At 31.4% G+C, this 19505-nt stretch overlaps 2 protein-coding genes across 4 annotated transcripts in view; one reads left to right on the forward strand and one right to left on the reverse strand.

Annotated features, from left to right (window-relative positions):
• LOC145328072 (uncharacterized) overlaps positions 1–19505 on the forward strand; it is a 296033-nt gene that overhangs the window by 24694 nt on the left and 251834 nt on the right. The gene's annotated exons all lie outside the window — the stretch shown is intronic.
• On the reverse strand, positions 13378–19057 carry LOC145328457 (uncharacterized). Its single transcript, XM_080172155.1, has 4 exons — positions 19041–19057; positions 17623–17695; positions 14255–14378; positions 13378–13601 (listed from the first exon to the last, which is right to left on the reverse strand). The coding sequence occupies exons 1-4, from the start codon at positions 19055–19057 to the stop codon at positions 13378–13380; spliced, it is 438 nt and encodes a 145-aa protein (XP_080028281.1).

A 19505-nucleotide genomic window follows, 5' to 3' on the forward strand; every position in this document is an offset into this window, starting at 1 on the left:
GCTCCTGTTACATTTAGAGACATAAAATTTTTTTCTGGTGGTTCATGTGTATTTTTAGAGAAAATTACTTTTTCTAGTCATAGCGGTCAGACCGCTCCTCAGCCGCTTTTTAGCGGCCAGCCGCTAAATATTAAAACAGCTGTAGAGCAGCCAATTTTGCAGCTAGGATGACCAAATTTTAGGACAAACTTTTATTTTTCTGATCATCGCCAAAAAACGGCAAATAACGGAAACCGCCATTTTCGGCGGTTATAGCGTTAAAACGCAAATTAATATTTTTATCTGTTTATTCTTGCTCAAGGATTTACCAAAAAAATTCATAGGTCTCTAGCTGTAATAGAAGCCACGATATTAATGATATATGTCTGTAGTAAAAGCCGGACAAAAATCGGTCATAAAGTCGGTCAGGGAGCGGTCAAACGGTCATAACACCACTTTTCTCAGAAGGTCATTGATATTAAGTATTAACCAAAAAAATTTTAGGATTCTACCTTATACACAAAAGTCATAATGTAGAAATTAAGATTTATTTAGAATTTTTTCTATATTTGGTGCCACCTAACCGACTTTGACCGGACGCCACGACCAGATATCCTTATAAGATCAACTCTTGCCAACATATAATTACTAAACTTAAAAAGTCATGAAGTCACAACTCTTACCTACAAAAAAATGACATTGAAATAACTAGAGGGGAGGGTCAATATGACCCCCCCCCCCCCCCCGATCTGTAAGGGTTAAGAAAATATTCTTTGATTTTTAATTGCAAATTTATCATTTTTGAAGCCTTTATTTGGTTCAAATTGAAGATATTTTATAATGATTTAATTTTTTATATTATTAAAGAATAAGATAATTTTAAAAAAATAAATATATGTAATTATATAACTATGTAATTGTGAGCTTTATTTTTTATTTTATATGCTTATATTTTTTAATTAACAATTTCATGATAATCTAATTTAACATTTTTACCTCAGAATCCAATCAAGAAAAGTTTTCCATTAGTTTTAATGGAATTGTCAATCAATTCAAGTGTTTTATTCTAACCAGTAATAAAGAAGACTTGGTGTACACTTGAACACTTCATTAAAAAAAGACATGGAGTTTCTAATAATGCCAGAGTAATAAAATGTATAAAAGAATTTGTTGTTAGGACCTATTTTTTGTGGGGTACTTTTCATGTGGCTTTAATTTGTTTGACAAAAATTAAATTGAAAATATTATTGGGGTATTATTTTCTTATGCCTAAACCGTATAAATTGCTGTAACCCTATGAACCTATGTCTGCAGGGCCATGAACTTGAGGGGTTATTCAATATAATTTTCTCTAAAGTTTTCAATCAATTCAAAAATAAGGGGAGGGGTTTTATGACAAAGATTTCAAGCAAACTTTAAATTTTCTTTTAGTATGACACTGATTAAACAATTCAGATAAAAAATATCATTACTTGAAGAATGGTTCATGGAATATTGAACACAATTTGTATGGTTTTTCTTGTAATATTTCATATTAAGGCAGAATTTCCAGACATGCCTGTGGTGTCTAAAAGGTAAATTTATTAGAAGAAACATTTAATATTAAGATTAACTGATTTGCTGATTGGGCTTTGCTTTTCAGGAAATGTAACTACTAGCAATATCATATTATTTGTTTACACATTCTTAGTAATCTATCATTAATTCTTTCTATCCTTCCTGTTCTAAGATTTGGTTAAATTCTTAACTTTTTATCTAAACATATATATCAGGTATGACAGATTAACGGATACTTCTGTGGATGGTGATATTATCAGCCCAGAGATGGGACAGTGGGCAGGGTAAGTGTTATTTTTTAGAGTTTCATAAGTAGTTATTTATCAACTAACAAATTTTAAGTTTAAGTTTATTGTTTAGTACAAATTTCCATATGAAAAGTAGTTCTAGGACAATCTTCTTGTTAGGCTATTTTCATAAACCAACTTCTATTTCATAATTATATCATATTGGTACTGAATTTATATTGCATTATTTGTTTTATGTTTTTCTTTAAATCAAAATTTTTCCTGAATAACAAATGAAACCTTGTTTTCTTTAAATTTAGGATGAGTTTAAAAGATGCATGTATGAGAGCTTGTAGGTGGGATCCTGAGTGTAGTGGAGTTCTTATAGAGGTATTTCAAAATAGTATTAGTCTTGGTTTACATATAGAGGATGTGATACACCATGATATCTTATTTTTAGTGTACCCATGAACCAAATCTTTCTTATTGGTGTGCATAATTATATGGTCAAGCGCTCTTCAGACAACCAACCCTTTTATTGCATGACCCTTTGTTGAGAGTCCTAACTGTACATAGGTATTAGTACATACTGTTTTCCTCCAAGGCGTTCACCCTACTCTGACTATGTTTCAAATTTTTATAGCAACATTAGGAACAATTTATAATATCTTTAGTAATGATGTGGTGTTAGGGCATGGGTCAAACCGAACAACAAGCAGATGTGTTATGCTTCAGTTGCAAGTCAAAATATAAGCATTAAAAAAGAAATCTTTTACTTATATTTTAATTTCTACATATTCATTTAATTCGAATCTATTTAAGAATTTCAAATGTTTCATCACCAGAATATCAAGTTCTATTACATTGATATCAAAAACTCAATCAACCTTTTACAGGCAATAATATTTATTTTTGAAAAGCATGATTTTTTTTACAGATATCTAAAAATTAGGTATTTTTAGAGTTGTTCCATCAGAAATGTTTCCATACACAAACATTAATGGATGTGAGTTTGTTGGAAATAAATGCAAAAGAGGTATATAAATTATTGTAATTCAATGACTAAGAAATCAAATCAAATTGCATGTTTTTTTTTATTGGATAATTTGTTAAAAGTTAGCTTTTTCTATTGTAGTAAAGTCAATTGTGAACCCATCAAGTGAAGGTAGTAATATTTTTATTCTCGATGATGTATAACATTCAAAAAGATTATCATTTCAAATAAAAGATAAAGCATGAAATACTTAATAATGTTCCAATGGTTTATAGGATTTGGTAATGAACCCTCATGTAGCACAGAATCATCAAGCAGTAAAGGGGCTGTTTCTTCTTCTAGTAGTGAAGGACCTATGCAGTCTTCAAGTAGTGAAGTTCCAATCACTTCTTCAGCGTCATTTTTAAGTACTTCTTCATCAATGATGATTACAACAACTACAACCACTACTACAACTACAACCACTACTACAACTACAACCACTACTACAACTACAACAACTACAGAAAGTGAAATTGGTTTAGGTCCTGGTGAAGATCCAGAAACTGGAGGGTCAGCGCCTGGAACTGATACTGGAACTGGACCTGGAACTGGTCCTGGAACTGGTTCTACAACTGGTCCTACAACTGGTCCTACAACTGGTCCTACAACTGGTCCAACAACTGGTCCTACAACTGGTCCTACAACTGGTCCTACAACTGGTCCTACAACTGTACCTACAACTGGTCCTACAACTGGTCCTACAACTGGTACCAAAAATGGTACTAAAACTGGTACTACTGATGCTGACTCATGTCCCAATGAACCATATACTCCAGGTACATTTAATATCATTTTTACAATAATAATATTTTTTATATATAATAAAGATAATTCACATTTATTTGACCAGGCAAAGTTGTAATGCCAGATACCATATTCACTCCACAAGACACAACATGGATAAGGTAACTTTTAAAATTTAATTTGCAGATATATTATTGAATAATTGATAATTAATTTGCTTGCTTTTTATATTTAAACTAAATTAATTTTTTAAGGACCAACGAGTTTACATACTCTAATCTTCAAACCAGGTATTACAATTATCTGATAATGTAGTTTGAGTAATTAAATATTATTCAATAAATGCTGTATAAAGCTAGCTTTGATATAGATGTTGTGTTGTGGTATGAAATTAATAAATAGATAACACAATAATATTTAACTTCTTAATACAACTAATTTAGTTTTGATAGCTGTTGTGAAAGTTGTTTATCCGCCACATCTAATATTGTGTGGGTATCTTTGGACCTGAGAATCAGCTCATCTATACTATGTTTGTGCAATGAATTTGTTGGAAAACAGGTATGAGATATAAAAAAAATTAAAATGTATAATAGTTATTTCTCACATTGTATTATTAAAAGATTTCCGCAGATATAAGATTTACAATTATAACATTAAAACCAGTTGTTTAAGCCCTGAGATGCCGAAAAAAAACTTGTTTTTATTTTATGATATTACATTTTTATCTTCATAGAAATCTGGTTATAATACAATGCTATACATAATTTTTTTGTATGTATGAAAACCTGTTCTGATCCACCTGATATTAATCAGTTTTGAATGAAAACAAGAAATGTTATTTTTAACTTCTTGTTATTTAGTTTTCTCACATAGTTTCTTTTTTTAGAAATATTAAGGCAATTTGCAGGAACTTTAAGTTAATAAAATTTTCTTTTGCAGGCCGAGCCACCTCACCCCACTTTAGAGTTGCAAAAATCTGGAATTGGATGGTACTACACTATGGAATGTTAAATTATGAATAAATATCATTAAAACTGTAATTGCATGTATGTATATTATCTGGAAATATATATTCTATTTACTCTAAATATATGTTTTTCCTTTATAGTAATAATAGTTATTGGTTACACTATTAAAAGTACAGTAGTACTGAAATAATAGATTTAGTATATATGGATATATTGGCAAGGGAAAATTTGTTGTCAATTTAGTTTGCTAATATGGACCTTATTTATTGGTCAGTTTGTTCTTTCAGCAAGAGTAGAGGTTAGGGGTAAAGAAGGTGGATTTTAGCCAGCAATGTATTACTTTATTACAGTACATGAAAATCTGGTGTAACTTACAAGTAATTATATAACGATTACTGGGTTATAATTGGACTTAATTACAAATGTTTTTTTTTTTGAATGCAAGTAAATCTAACAATAGGCTTATAGGATTTAAAGAATAATTAAATTGGTAATTGGATACATTTTTATAATATGTCATACTTGATACTTGATGAATCATTTAAAGTACAACATTCATATAAATGAAATCACAAGTACATGGAAAAATATGATGGATTTACTCTTTTTACATATAACTTGACAACATTTATTTTGAAAAAAAAAACATTATAAATCTATAATAATTTTTTAAAAATATTTAAAGTTTTCAGTGTTTAATTTTCTTAGATTTCCTATTTGACTTTGAATTTAGATTCCACTGTAGGATTGATTTGAGGCTGACCAGAAAGTCTGCTAAATCAAGCACTGATAATCCAAGCCATAGACCTATATAGAAAGTATCTATAAATTAAATTTATAGCAAAAAGATAGATATTTACATTTACATACAAGGTGACCCTCACATACTGTTTTTTAAACGCCAATCATTTCCTTATTATTTGAGCAATCTTAGTAAAACAAAAAGTACTACCTCGTAGATTTTTTTCTGTTTACATCGTTGATTTTTTTTATCATTAAAACGGTCAGTAGTAGACTGCCAATTTTTATTTATTTTCTTTTACTAAGATAACTCAAATATTAAGGGAGTTATAAGCGTTTTTAAAAAAGGACACCCTTTAAAAAGATAGATAGATAGACAATACAGACAGTCAGACCGTAAAATGTATAAACAGACAGACAAGAGGTAGATAGATACCTAAAGCACTGCCTATCTCGACAATGATATCAATAGGTCCATATTTTGCGGCATCAATAGAAATATGAACATCTTCATCAAACTAAACAAGAATAGGTTTTGAGCATAGACGTCTAGCTAAGGAAGGGCAAAATGGGTGTTCACCCCACAAATTCTGAAACCCCTTATTTTACCCTCAATTTTTATAAAAAGAAAATTTCATAAGATTACCTCCCCAAAACATTTGAAAACCGCTAAGTAGCCTTCCCCACCCCCCCTTCAATGTAAAAAGCTTGGACGTTCTGGTGTGTGTGTGTATACATATATATTGTGTAGGATCTCATAACTGGCAACTATGATTACTCTCCAATTTGAAAGGAAGCTTGGCAATGGTTTTAGGTTTTGATGGGGTACAGGCTAAGTCACTTTTCTCATATTATTATGAAAGCAACAAATAAATTTTCTATTTTACCTAAATAAAAAAATATTCCACTCCCCCCTCCCATCTTACTTATATGCAACCTATGAACATAATGCATTATAAATCACAAAGAAAAGATTAACAGTGCTGGCTAAGGTGTAATACAATTATTCTTGTTAAATGAAAACTATTTTCTTACCCTCAGGGTTATAGCGTTGTTATCTTTCACATTGTGAATCGCATTTACAGTCTGTTATACATTTTAAATTTATTTCCATTAATAATAGAATAGTTATTTCTTTCATCGTATTATAAAAGGCTTTCCGCGGATATATATGATTGTACATTTTTATATTTGTAGAAAGCTGGATATAATACGATGCTAGACATAGTTTTTTCGTATGGATTAGAACCGGTTCCTATCCACCGGATTCGAATGAATACGAGAAAACTAATACTCAATGTCTGTCTGTCTATCTGAGGTCTAATTAGAAGTCTAGGAAAGACGAAAGAAAGCAATTTTTTCCTCAATGACCCAAACCAATAGGCATCTACTCTATAATTCAATTTTAGTCAGCAGGTCTACTTTTAAACAGCCAAATATAAATTCTCCAATAAGAAATTTAGAGAATTTTATCCTTTTATCTCTAATATCAAAAAATAAGAGGGAGGGGTAAAATTTTTTAAAGGGGGGGTAATCAGCCCTTTACCCCCCCCCCGTCCCTTTGAACGTCATTGGATAGGGTAAGCCAATCCTACTGACCGTCAATGGTCAACTATGATCTTCCCCAGTGCATAAATTTTAATTATTGATGAAAATAAATATTTTCCTTGACGTAATAATTTGAAGTAGTACAAGGTGATTTACAACTTCTTAAAACTTTGGGTACATCTCCTAAAACATTTTAAATTTTTAGTTTTTTTTCATATGATACGATTTTTGAGGCAAAACTGGAATGGTACATTGTGTGTGTAAAGTGTAAAGTGTAAACCACCATTCCAGTTTCGCCTCTCTTGAAAGTGGAATGGTACAGTTCAAAAATTGTATCGGTATCGATGATAATATCACCAAAGAGGGGAAAGTGGAATGGTAGATTACGTTTTTTAGAGGGCCAAAACCGTAATCATAGATTATATTTCTGCTTCTATTTATAAAAATGGAATCAACTCCCCAACTGTTTTATCTTCTCTTTTAATGCTAAACTTTCAAATTAAGAATAATGAAAATTTATTACTTCAACAAATCAAGAACTTTAATTAAAAATACCCTTGACCCTAAAATAATTTACTGTTTCCTGCCTTTATAGTCTTGGGACAAAGCAACCAGTTTAACCTATTGGCCATTAGCAAGCAAGAACAACAACGACATAATTTTCTACAGTAGCTGTGCTACAAATCGACGTTCGAGGGTGGGGTAGAGGGGTATTTAACCCCCTGAAACTTTTGAACCCCCTCAAAGTTATAAAAAATATATATATTAGACTTGTCTCTCACTCAAACCTTCGAAACCCTACATCAATTACCCCCTCAAAAATAAAGAGCTAGGATGTTACTGGTGCTAGAAAAGCTTACCTTGCAGTATATTTTTGGATAGTTCTATCATTTCTTCGTGTTTTTCATTGGATAACTAAATAATTAGGTTATTATGGATACTGGGTAGCCCCAGAGAGTAACATCCCCACCCACCTAAGAGGTTAGGGTAAATGCATAGGGGGAAAAAACAACCAGTGACTTTATGTCAAAGTACCTAATTTTGTTGGTTATAGATATTGTATTTAATCCATTTTGAACTGTTTTCTTTAAATTTGGAAAAATGTATATAGATAGTAAGAAATTGAAAAAAAATCTAATTTGTGGAAAACAGTTAAGAAATTAATTAGTTTTAACTACGCCAGTATAAGCGTCTCTAAACCTAATCAATAAATATATTTACTTTTTTACACGTAGTATAAAATAAAACGTATAATTTAGTGGTTAATTCAATTTATTTTCAATAATTAAATTCAATTGAGACGGGACCTGAAGCTATTATTTGTAGAAATTTATATTAATAGATATGATTATTTGGAGAATGTACAGTTTATTTACCTATTCAAATATGTTTATTGAATTTATCATACAATGGTTATTATATTAATCAATATTTACATTAATATTAATTTTTTCACAACATCCTCCCTCGTTTAACTTTCAAAAGAAAAAGTAAAGAAAAACTTTTTTTTTTTTTTTTGGGGGGGGTAAGGTATTTTTTCTAGGGGCATATTCTTTAACGAGGGTGATGGTAACCTTTTCTTAAAAAATAAGCTTTGGACAAAATGTACAAAATTGATTAGCATTCACCCTTTATAGGGGCGTGCTTGGAGTGTAGACACATGAACAAAGCTTTAAAGGTTATACCTACAAATCTGATTTAAAATCTGGATATAGATGTATGTAATAACTGATTCAAGCCCAGCCACGTGCAAAATTATCTCTGATGAATTAAGCCACACTGATGAGTCCTAAAAGGGTGAACACTGTGTCTATGGATATAAATGCTCGTTTAGTCAGGTATTAGGCTGAACTAGAGCACTCTAAGGGGAATGAAAAACCGTACTAATTAGCCATAAGTGCAAGGCCCCAAATTCATCATAAGTTGGTTGAGCTCTCTGATCAAAATTTCATTCGTTACTTGGGGTAATGGCACAATGGGTAGGGTGTTGGCCTGGGAATCTAATGGTTCCTATTTCAAGCTCCGCCATGTCCAAAATTAACTCTGATGAATTGAGCCATACTGATGAGCTCTAAAAGGGCGAAACACTGTGTCTATAGTTAGTTATATAGTTTACTAACATATCAAACACTTTGGTTATGTCAAAAATACATAAAATATTACTATTATTGCACCCAGTACACAATATACCCTAAACTGACGACTTAAAGCAATCAATAAACAATCCACCCGCTTGTTTTTTTTCAAATAAGGTGCAGAGGCACAGTTCACCATTTCGTCTGTCTGTATGTCTGTCAACACTTCGGAACCTCAAATATCTGTATAGTATTGAAAACTATAAAATTGAATATACTATAATCAATAATGTAATTTCATCGTTTGCTCATGAATTTCTTAAAAGCTCTTAACAGTACACCGACAAACGCACTAGTAAAACAAACATACTAAAGCGACGACAAACGTACTAGTGTGACAAACTTACTAAAGTACAAACGTACTAATGCAAAAACAAACATACTAACGTGACGACAAACGTACTAGTGTGACAAATGTAGAATAGTTTTTATTAACTCCAATCCAATTCTATTTTATTGTAACTACATGCTTAAAACTCTTTTGTTATGTTTAGTTTTCAAACCAGCCTTAGTTAAAGAAGGTAGGGGGAAAATGTCACTCAAAAATCAGCCACTTGACGTCATAAAAATGAGGAATTATCCATCTTTTTTTATGGGTTTTCTTTCTCACTTCTCCTCATTTTTATGACGTCATGTGTCTGATTTTTAAGTGACTTTCTCCCCCTAGCTTCTTTAACTAAGGCCCTTAATTAAACAAGGATGACAACATCCATAAGTAGCGAAGCTCAAAAATTATGATTGTATATCAGGAAAAAAATACTATAAAGCAGTGTCATATAATTAATATTAATATTGGTAAAATAGGGAAATCATCACACCTTTAAAATCACGCAACCTTATAATCATGAAAACTTAAAAATCTAGGAATCGATCTAGCACCGCAATTAATAGACAAATCTTAATAAAACTTGATGGACATATGTAGAATATAAAATTAATTAAACCCTGAAAATTTCAGCCCTTTATCTTGAAAAGGAGTTGAGAAAATCACGAAAACATAAAAATCTAGGAATCGATCTAGCACCCCAAATAACAAACAGACGGACAAAACAATGTATATATGAGATGGGCATATATAGTGGGAATCTTCACTAAAAATTTCAGCTGTCTATCTTGAATAGGAGCCGAGAAAATCACGTTTCCCCCAATTCATTAATTACGGACGGACGGACGGACAGACGGACGGACGGACATTGTGAATTATAGAGTAGCTTCGTTACTAATAAACCTGAATGATATTAGGGCAAGAGTTGTTAGTGAGCATCCAAGGAGGTAAACATGAGGGCAGAATAGTGTCAGATACAACATCTAAAAGTACCATCCGGTTAGATTAGATTATATCGGGAACTTGGTAGCCCTGAAAGGTTCGGGCATTGCAGTTATAGGCCTCGATAGCATACACCGTAGGGGTAATGCATAAGAAATAAACGTATTCTAAAGATAAGGGGAAAGCAACAAAATAACCATAGAAAGATATTGTATAAAGATTATTTATTGAAAATTTGAAAACATCCATAAATTGATCATGGAAAGAAATCTGATTTAAAGGGCAGATGAAAAATAAATTAGGAATAAATTACAAAAATATGAAACCTTTCACATTTGTTTTTATATTAGTTGAGAAAATAAAATTGTGATACAGACTTCTAAAGAAAATTAAAGGGTAGCTTCGCTACTAAAAAGCACTCTTCACCTTTCGTGCAATCGTCATATGTGAATTCTTTATATTCTTCACAATTTGAATCTTTAGGGGAATAAACTTCTTGGTAAATTTTAGCTAAATACAATAATTTCATTGGTTAGATATGTATTTTGTATATTCTCTAAAGAGTAGAGCCCTGTGGTTACTGATATCTTAAGCTTCAGACTGTTTATGGATAAACATTGTTCTATTTTGTATTCTAAATGACTAGCGACTACGCCCCTGTAGACCTCAAAAACAAAAGTGGTGTCATTCCCCAAAATGTAAACCTTCTCACGACCTATGACAAGCATAGACGTCCAAGCTTTTTTATTTGAGGGGGGTAAATTTTTTTTTAGAGGGGGGTAATTACCCCCTGTGAAATCTGTTGGCAGGGGTAAATTTTGTTTACCCCCCCCCCCCCAAAATTTACCCCCCGGGTAAAAATTTTTTTTTGGGGGGGGGTAATCACATCTTTACCCCCCCCCCTTGGACGTCTATGATGACAAGCTATATTGTAACGAAGAACCATATCAGTTAGACATCCTGTTACTTTTACATAAGGATATATTCTATCTAATCCAATAAAATTATTCCTTCAAATGTAGCAGTGTAGTAGCCACCAGGAGTCTTCAGTGCTTTGATGGAATTGCCCAACATATCTTGAACTCCTTTAGAAAAGATTTAAATGAAGTCTATAGAATATTACTAAGACCAGTGGCATGCATAGAGTTTTGCCAGGGAAGTGCGCAAAGCTCAATCGGAAATTTAAACACCCTTACAATTTTTGACAAACCCTTGAAACCAAAATCAAGGGGTGTGAACTTTAGGGGGTGTTCATCCACCCCCTACATATCCAACTACTACGTAATCAACATTCTCATAAATTCTAAGCGTTCTTTGACTGCGCATTAGATGCGCGAAGCGCTCAAATTTTGTTTGATACCCCCTTCATTTTACTACAACCACCTTCAGAAATCATCTAGTAAAGACTTTAACAGAAAATAAAGAGTAAATAATGAAATAAATCTTCCCTGTATAAAAATGATTTTCTTTCATTGGATCCATGATAAATAGTTCAGCTTCAAATAGAAATATCAGCTCTAACGGAGTTGTGTAGTTGGAGATTTCAAAACAATATCCTATATTTATTTAATATGCTTTAACAATGGATTTACCATTTCTTGGGTCTTATACCAGATTATCATGTGTTCTAATTTAGAGAAACTAGTAGCTGGCTAAAAGATGATAAAAGATCTAACCCATTTAGCCCATTTTCTCCTCTCATACTAGATGAACGAACTGACCAATAAGTGATGTGCATCTTAGCAACATAAATTGACGTCAATTTTTCCCCTATTATAATTTCCACTATTTACTAAGTATATTTGCGATAACTTTTATTTAATGAAATCTTCCAATTTTTAACATGTACAAAACGGCCTGCTTAATTGCTTCAAGATCCATGTCAGATCTATATAGGAAATAAATGTCTATAAACGAGCTCAAGTTTTCCAAGGAATATTTGTTTAAAACTCATAGTGCTCCAATAATCCATAATAAACTCTCATTGCCCAGAACGATAAGACCCATTATTTTACTTTATTAATAATAAATTCCTTTTTTTAATTTCATGTTGCTATTTACCTTATATCAATGTATTTAATTTCTAATCATAAAAAAGAAAATTTAAATTTATAAAATAATAAATGTAAGAAAACTCTGTTTTAAAAGAATTCGATTGTGACGACACTTTGTGTGTTCAAATATTAAACTAAAATTGTAATCATCATCATTAACCCTTTGGTGATGGTAATGTAAAGAAAAAATATTATTTAAAAAATCTTTTTAAAATCATTTAGATTATTAAATATTTACTTTCTTTTAGATAGTAATGCCGGGTGAGGAAAATAGATTTATTGAGAAATAGATATGCATATAGAAAACTAGCCAATAGGGAGATAATTATATCGAGCCAACTCTAGTTTTTTTATATCATAGTTTGCCCTAACAATTCCGTTTGATGTTTAGGTGTTTTAAATAAAAGTAAAATTTTTAAATATTATAACTTTATTTAAGCTTAAATAATTATTAAATTTATCATTTTGAATGGTTACACAAATTGTCCAATTATCATTAAAAAAGTAATATAAGAAATAATATATAAATCAATATTCTTTTGAATTTATAATAATATTTGATCATCATTAATTCTTGTTCCAATATAAAAACTTTTCATAATTCATTCAAAATAAATTATAAGCTTACGTCATTAGTGTTTAGTGCTTACAATTTGAATTAAGCTAAGTACATTCAGGGAGAAAGGGAGGGGACAATGGATTGAATGTTCAATTTTTATTAGTCTTAGACTTTGGATACTGGCTTAAAGGGTATGCACAAGAATTTAGCAGGTTCTGTCTGATTTTGGGTACTAACGCATCCTGCCGCTAACTTGCTGAGTTAGTTTTTAATATAGCAGACAGAAAAATTTGTTATGAGATGGCTCGTTTTAACAATTTTCTTTCTCTCCAAAAATATCATTTCATAGATAAAAACTTTATTGTGATATTTGTGTAATAAACAATCTAAAAACCCTTATATTTAATTCTTGTATTTAGTGGCATTTTAAAATTTAGGAATATGGGGTGAATGAGTTCCAAAATGATTTTTCTAGTATTTTATATTCATTGCTTTATATTTTCCAATTTAAATTTGGGATGGTCTTAGGCTATTTTTCTGCCTCATAGTTGCTTTGGGCTCATGTACGAGTTTTAGATAAAGCAGATTTTCCTTTAGGCGGACTAAACACTCTTCTATACATGAAGTTACTTGGTCGTATCAGCTCAAACCCAGACGAATTAAAAATTGCACTGTTCGTTTGGTCATATGTTGTGAGGTTAAGGCCGACCCATGTCTGATCTATGGTGTTTGTGTTTAGGTTGTTTCTATGTCCAGCAAGGAAAAACTTTTGGCTTGTGAATCCTGAAAAGATAATGGATTCATTATTTCTTAGGTCCTACACCAGATTATCATGTACTGTAACAAAGTAAAACTTGTAGCTGGCAAAATAACGATCTCCCCCATCCACCACCTTTACCCCATCCGATCCCCTTCCACTAGATGAACGAATATACCAATAAATTATGTCCATGTTATCAACCTAATTTTTTTGCTGTATCAATTTCAAAGTATATTTTATATCCATTGAAAAGATAGATGTTCATTAAATTTTTGCAACAACATCTATATAAAATGAAAAATTTAATGTGAATTCCCGTTAGGGTTTTCAAAATAAGGGGTCAAAAGCCCGTACTGCAAGAAAGGTATGAACATAATAATTTTATTTTTTTCGCTATCCGCTGACCCGGTATGGCCCGATATAGCTTCACATTGTAGGTTTATAAGTATTTTGGGAGAGGCAACCACGACCTTCCCAAGAGAAATTTTCTCTAGAAAAGAAATACCAAAAATATCGTGTTGCTAGGCGGCGCCACTTTTTAAACCTCACTATATACAATGGTGCCATGAGTTTTCTTTTTAAAAGGACCCTTAAAGGCTTCTAGAGGCGTAGTCACTAGTATGTAAATATAGTCCTTATTGACTGAATATTACCTTACCCCCGCATATAAACATACCTAGCTCCGCAGCTCTGGAATAGTTGAACTGGTCCAGCGGACACAACTTTACAATTGGTTTTGTCGGCAGGTCTGCATATGTTGTCCTGGCGTCCAGCTTGATTCTCGTATTCTCTAGGAACCTCTAGAAATATTATACTTTCTGTTTGGAGTTCATGATTTATTTAAATACTCAGTGCAGCTCCTAAAAGTGCATATCAACTCCTAAAGTCACTTTTTAAAAATCTATTAAATTGGAAATTTTTTCCTTTGCATAACCCCCGCGGGGGAGCACTAATTCTGAGAGACTACCCTTTACTCAATATAGCCTAACCTAAACTGTAATAAAGTAATAAACTATCCCACTCTTTATTTTAAATTCATTTTGAAATGAGGGGGATGAGAGGGGGATAAGGGGTTCTTGTGTTCGACAATGTACTTAGAGAGAGATTTCTAGGAATTATTTTTTGTACCTAAAGTATAAGAAAATCCTATCTATTCTGTCATTTTAGCTAAATTTACAAAGTATTATATATATGTATATTGCAATGGGCCAACTACTTTTGCATCTTTTAGAAGTTAAGTTTTACTCTTAAACATTAATTTATAGGGCTAGGAAAACCGTAAGTCCTAGGCCAGCATAAAGAACTATTATTGTAATTGCAATTTTTTTTTCTTAATGAGGAGAACTTTGACATTTTTGGTGAAGATTTTCTTTAGCAATGTGTATCCAGTTGGTAGTTTACTTGGTCTGTCCGTTTGTCAGGCATTGGATTTCATTTTCTCTGCGGCTATCTTAGATAGACAACTGATTTTTAAATCCAATATTTTTTATAATAATTTTTTTTTCTCCATTAAATATTGAATTATTCATTTTTATCAGGTTTTATCTATATTTTTCCCTCATTAAATCTATACAGTACATGTACTTATGAATATTATTATGAATAGTAAGTGCCATTATATTTGTAACAAGTTATTCATTTTATCTATTATTTTTATTAAGAAAAAAAAGAAAATTTGTTACAAAAAGAAGAAAAACTAATACTTTAGGCAAAATGTAATAATAAGAAAAAACTATTTTGTAACTATTTTGTTTTTTAAAAATAGTTTATGTTTTGAAAAATCTGTATCTCTTTTCTGATGAACTGAAAAATAATTTCCGAATGTGTTCACAGTTTCCACGGTGTTTCCTCATACTATCTCAATACTTATTTTTTCTTGTTAGAAATCTTTCTCATTTTGAGTTATCTAATTTATATAACCCTATACACTTTTCCTCAAATTTTCTGGATAAATCTGGTTTTCGTGTCTTTTCAGCGAACACTCTCAAATTGAATTAATTTGCCCTTTGTTCCCTCTCTTTCTCTTGTAACATTGTACTATATCCTAAAAGTAAAGTTTAATTTAAATCAAGGATACAACATCCAGAACTTTTTATAGAATTGCCTAGAGTTTTGTAATGCCTATTAATAATGACAACGAATTTAAATTTGGACATACTATATCTTATGTATTAAATTTTTTATATTCATTTTGATATGACGAATTTCTCTAATTGTAGTATATTCTTTTCAAAATAAATTAAATTTGCTCAGACAAGATATGTTGATATTGGAAAAAAAAACTTTTAGACCAAAATGCATACTTTAAACGTAGTACATTTTTCAATACTAGTAGCTTCGCACCTGGCCTCAAGGGGCTTTACCCAAAGAGGAATTTTAAAAAAAATTAGGTATGGCCCTAAAATAATGGTATGAGTATGGGAATCATTCTACCTATCAAAAAATGTAGGAAGGGGAAAATTTTTACTTTTGGGGGTTGGGGGTGTCCATTCCCCCAAGAAAATAGCTTAAAACCACTGCAGGACCAGTATTTACATTCCCCGAAGAATATAATCCAATCGATTCAGTGGTTACCAAGATTTTAAGCTTAAGACGGACGGACGGACAGATGGTCTGACATCATTCTACTTTGTATTATTTTAACATAAAATAGGTGCAAAACATATATCTATGAATCCTTTACTTTTATAGTTAGGAAAGCTAAGATGTATAGAAATTGCTGTGCAATAAAGAAAACATAGTAAACCAATAATTACTCAGAAAATATAAAAAAATCGGATTCTTTATACACAAGTAATTATTGCATGAAATAATTATTGCCATGTATTTAATACCTTATAAAATTGAAAATAAGATTTAAAACCCTAAAACTTTATGAAGCAAGTAAAATATAAAATCATACTTTTAATACTTTTCTGCGGATAATAATTAATAAAAAAATACTAGATTAAAACCTGTTTTGTTGGCCCCTGAGGAGCTGAAGGCCACCACCCTCCACCACCAAGAACTTCCAAGGGGTGGGGGGTGGGAGTAAAGTGGTGCTTGCCACCTTTGGGGCAATTTCATATAAAATTTACCCCTACCTTGGGGGTAATTTCTGGGTAGATAATTATCCCCCCCCCCTTTAAAAATGTTTACTCCCCCCCCCCCCCCAAATTAAAAAGCTTGGAAACCCTTGCCCCCCCCCCCCTCCAACACCATAATCTGTAGAAAAATTAAATAACATTATGAATGAAATTTTATATTTGTATTCTATGCTTTTTTACAGGAAAACTAAAAATATCTATCAAAGCGTTACATTAGTGACGTTTAAGTTTTTTTTGATGGGTGTAAAATAAGGAGTTCTAAAGGTTTGAGGGGGGTAATCTAATAGATGAAGGAAGATCTCGATCTCAGATATTAAGGATCTTTTCAAACCCGTTTGCCCCTCCCCTATTTTCATTGTACATGAACCAGAAATTTCTGGATACACCCCTTCAAAGTTCTTTAAATATGTTGCTACAGTTCAACAAATTTAAATTGTAAATTGCCGTTACTAATTTATTGTTAATTACTACCTTATATAACTATTAAATATGTAACAACGTACAGCCAGAAGTAAATAAAAACAAAAAACTATACTACTTTATATAAATGGATAAGGATAATAGTAATTTTCGATTAGTATTATAGATAGCTTCTCTAAGCCCCGGGCTAACAAAACTGGTAGGTATTAATTTTATGATTTTTATTATAAAATTCGCGAAAATTGTCTATAATACGATGCTATACATGACTTTTCAGTATTGTTGAGAACTGGTTCCAATCCAGGGGATCTTAATCGGTTCTGAAGCCATACTGGAAATTTTTAGTAGGATAAAAGTTATGCTTGAAATTTGTTTTATTAGCTATTATTATAAAAAAAAATTTCATTTTTAAAAAACGTCATTTGCGTCATCTTTGCGTAATTTCTATTTTCAGATATTTTAGAGAAGCTATCATCTAATATATTTTCATACATTTTTAGGGGGTAAACACTCTTTACATCCACCCTACATAACATACCTGAATAGCAATAACAATTTGGATGGTGAAAACCATGAAGAGCACAAGACTGGAAACTTGTCTTATTTTTACCCTAAAAAAATAATTGAAACAATTAAAGAGAGTGTGAATATAAAAATATTCATCTGATTATCAAATCTTCTAAGCACCTTTAATTTACTATACTGATCAACCAAAAACATGTATACAATTGTATAATGTACATACACAAAAACGAAGCTTAAATATAAACGAATATACATTAATGTATATGTATTATCTTTAAGATTCGGGCTCCCTTCCGGTTCCTTATCGCCTTATAGGAATCACCACTTCGAATTTAAAACGTCAAGACGTCAAAACGCCTACACCGTCTAAATTGTTACAGTTCAATAGATCTAGAATGCCTAAATTATCGGTTACGAACGGAACCACCTTAATTTTAGAAAAGTCTTGCTTTAAATACTGTTTTATATTGGTTCTACTTCTACTTTGAATTATTTTCTTTGTTTTAAGCGAAGCTTTTCTATAATTAGGATAGTTCTGTAAGTCCGTATGAAACGGATCACTCTTATCGTTAATTTACGCATGTTAGAATTGATGGATCTACTGCAGTTGGCGGTAAAAATTGCTGGTAACGAATATTGCCAAAAATCTATGAATTTTAAAGGCTGCTAGCTGCCAAACGGCTGAACGTACAGATCATACCCGGACACCATTTTAAGCGGTATAAGAAGGCCTACAAATAATCTGGAATAGCCAAGATCCAATGTTGTACAGGGAAAGCTTCACCGAAGAAAAACGCGTAAAATAGGCCTTTTTCGCGCATTTCTCGGCACTGCGAGATAATTATGCATTATTGATTTATGGCTATTACAGATTATGTGTAGGTCTTGTTATGCCGCTTAAAACAGTGTGCATGCATGATCTTTACGTTCAGCCGTTTGGCAGCTAGCAGCCTGTGAAATTCATAGAATTTTGGCAATATTCGTTACCAGCAATATTTTACCGCCAACTGCAGTAGATCCGAATTGATAAATTGATTTTAAACTTGGCATGGTAATTCCCGTAGTAGGTATGATTTAGTAATCCTAGCAACTCTATGTTTGTTACCAGAATGTCAGTACGTCCATTTCAATCATGTTAATTTTTAAATTTATTGGCAACAAAATTAAATGACATATAATTATCCTATTCATCTAATTTTTTAATACTGATTCCTAGAACAACATAACGAAGTACTAAAAAGGTAAGAATATCAGTATCTCATATTTAAGAAGGTCTGCAACAAACTTACTTACAATTTTGTTTCGGGCTACACATTAAAATTCTGCTTATTCAATTTTGATACTCTACAAGTTTAATATTAGTCTTTTCCTCCCGTTTCACAGCTTCGTTTTTATAGATTTTGTCATCCTTGTTTTTTTATAATATTTTACTTGGATGTTATGTTCATTTTGAAAGTTCTTATCAAACTAAAGCAATTTTGAAATAATATTTGCTTTCCAAAAGGAAAATATAGATAATAATTACATTACATGTAAAGCTTATATATTGTAAAGTTTTATATTTGTTTGTTTGTTTGTTTGTTGTATTTAAGAGGTGTTAATTTGGAGAAAAAAAGAAGGAGGCCAACATCCATAAAAGCTCTGAAACAGTAGGACAAACAGACATTAACATTTGTATTTTTTAAAGTTAGTATGTTTTTCAACCTATTTTAAAAAAATTTACACTATTCTAAGACATGAAGATATATTTCGATTTTAGCAATCATTTTCAATTCATTTTGTCTCTTGTAGAAGTGAATCAAGCAATATTAGCTTGGTCGTTTTAGACATTTGTAGAGTGTCAGAACTGAATAAGCAGAATTTAATGTAAAGCTAAAATAAGATTATATGTATATT

This window comes from Acartia tonsa, chromosome 9, assembly GCF_053477335.1.
Source record: "Acartia tonsa isolate MP-2025a chromosome 9, ASM5347733v1, whole genome shotgun sequence".
Taxonomy (NCBI): domain Eukaryota; kingdom Metazoa; phylum Arthropoda; class Copepoda; order Calanoida; family Acartiidae; genus Acartia; species Acartia tonsa.

Coding starts and splice junctions, on each gene's coding strand:
- LOC145328457 (XM_080172155.1), bottom strand. Junction 14,379..17,622: donor AAATTGTTATTGCTATTCAG/GTATGTTATGTA, acceptor TAATATTTCTAG/AGGTTCCTAGAGAATACGAG. Junction 13,602..14,254: donor TTCCAGAGCTGCGGAGCTAG/GTATGTTTATAT, acceptor TTATCTTTTCAG/GATTCACAAGCCAAAAGTTT.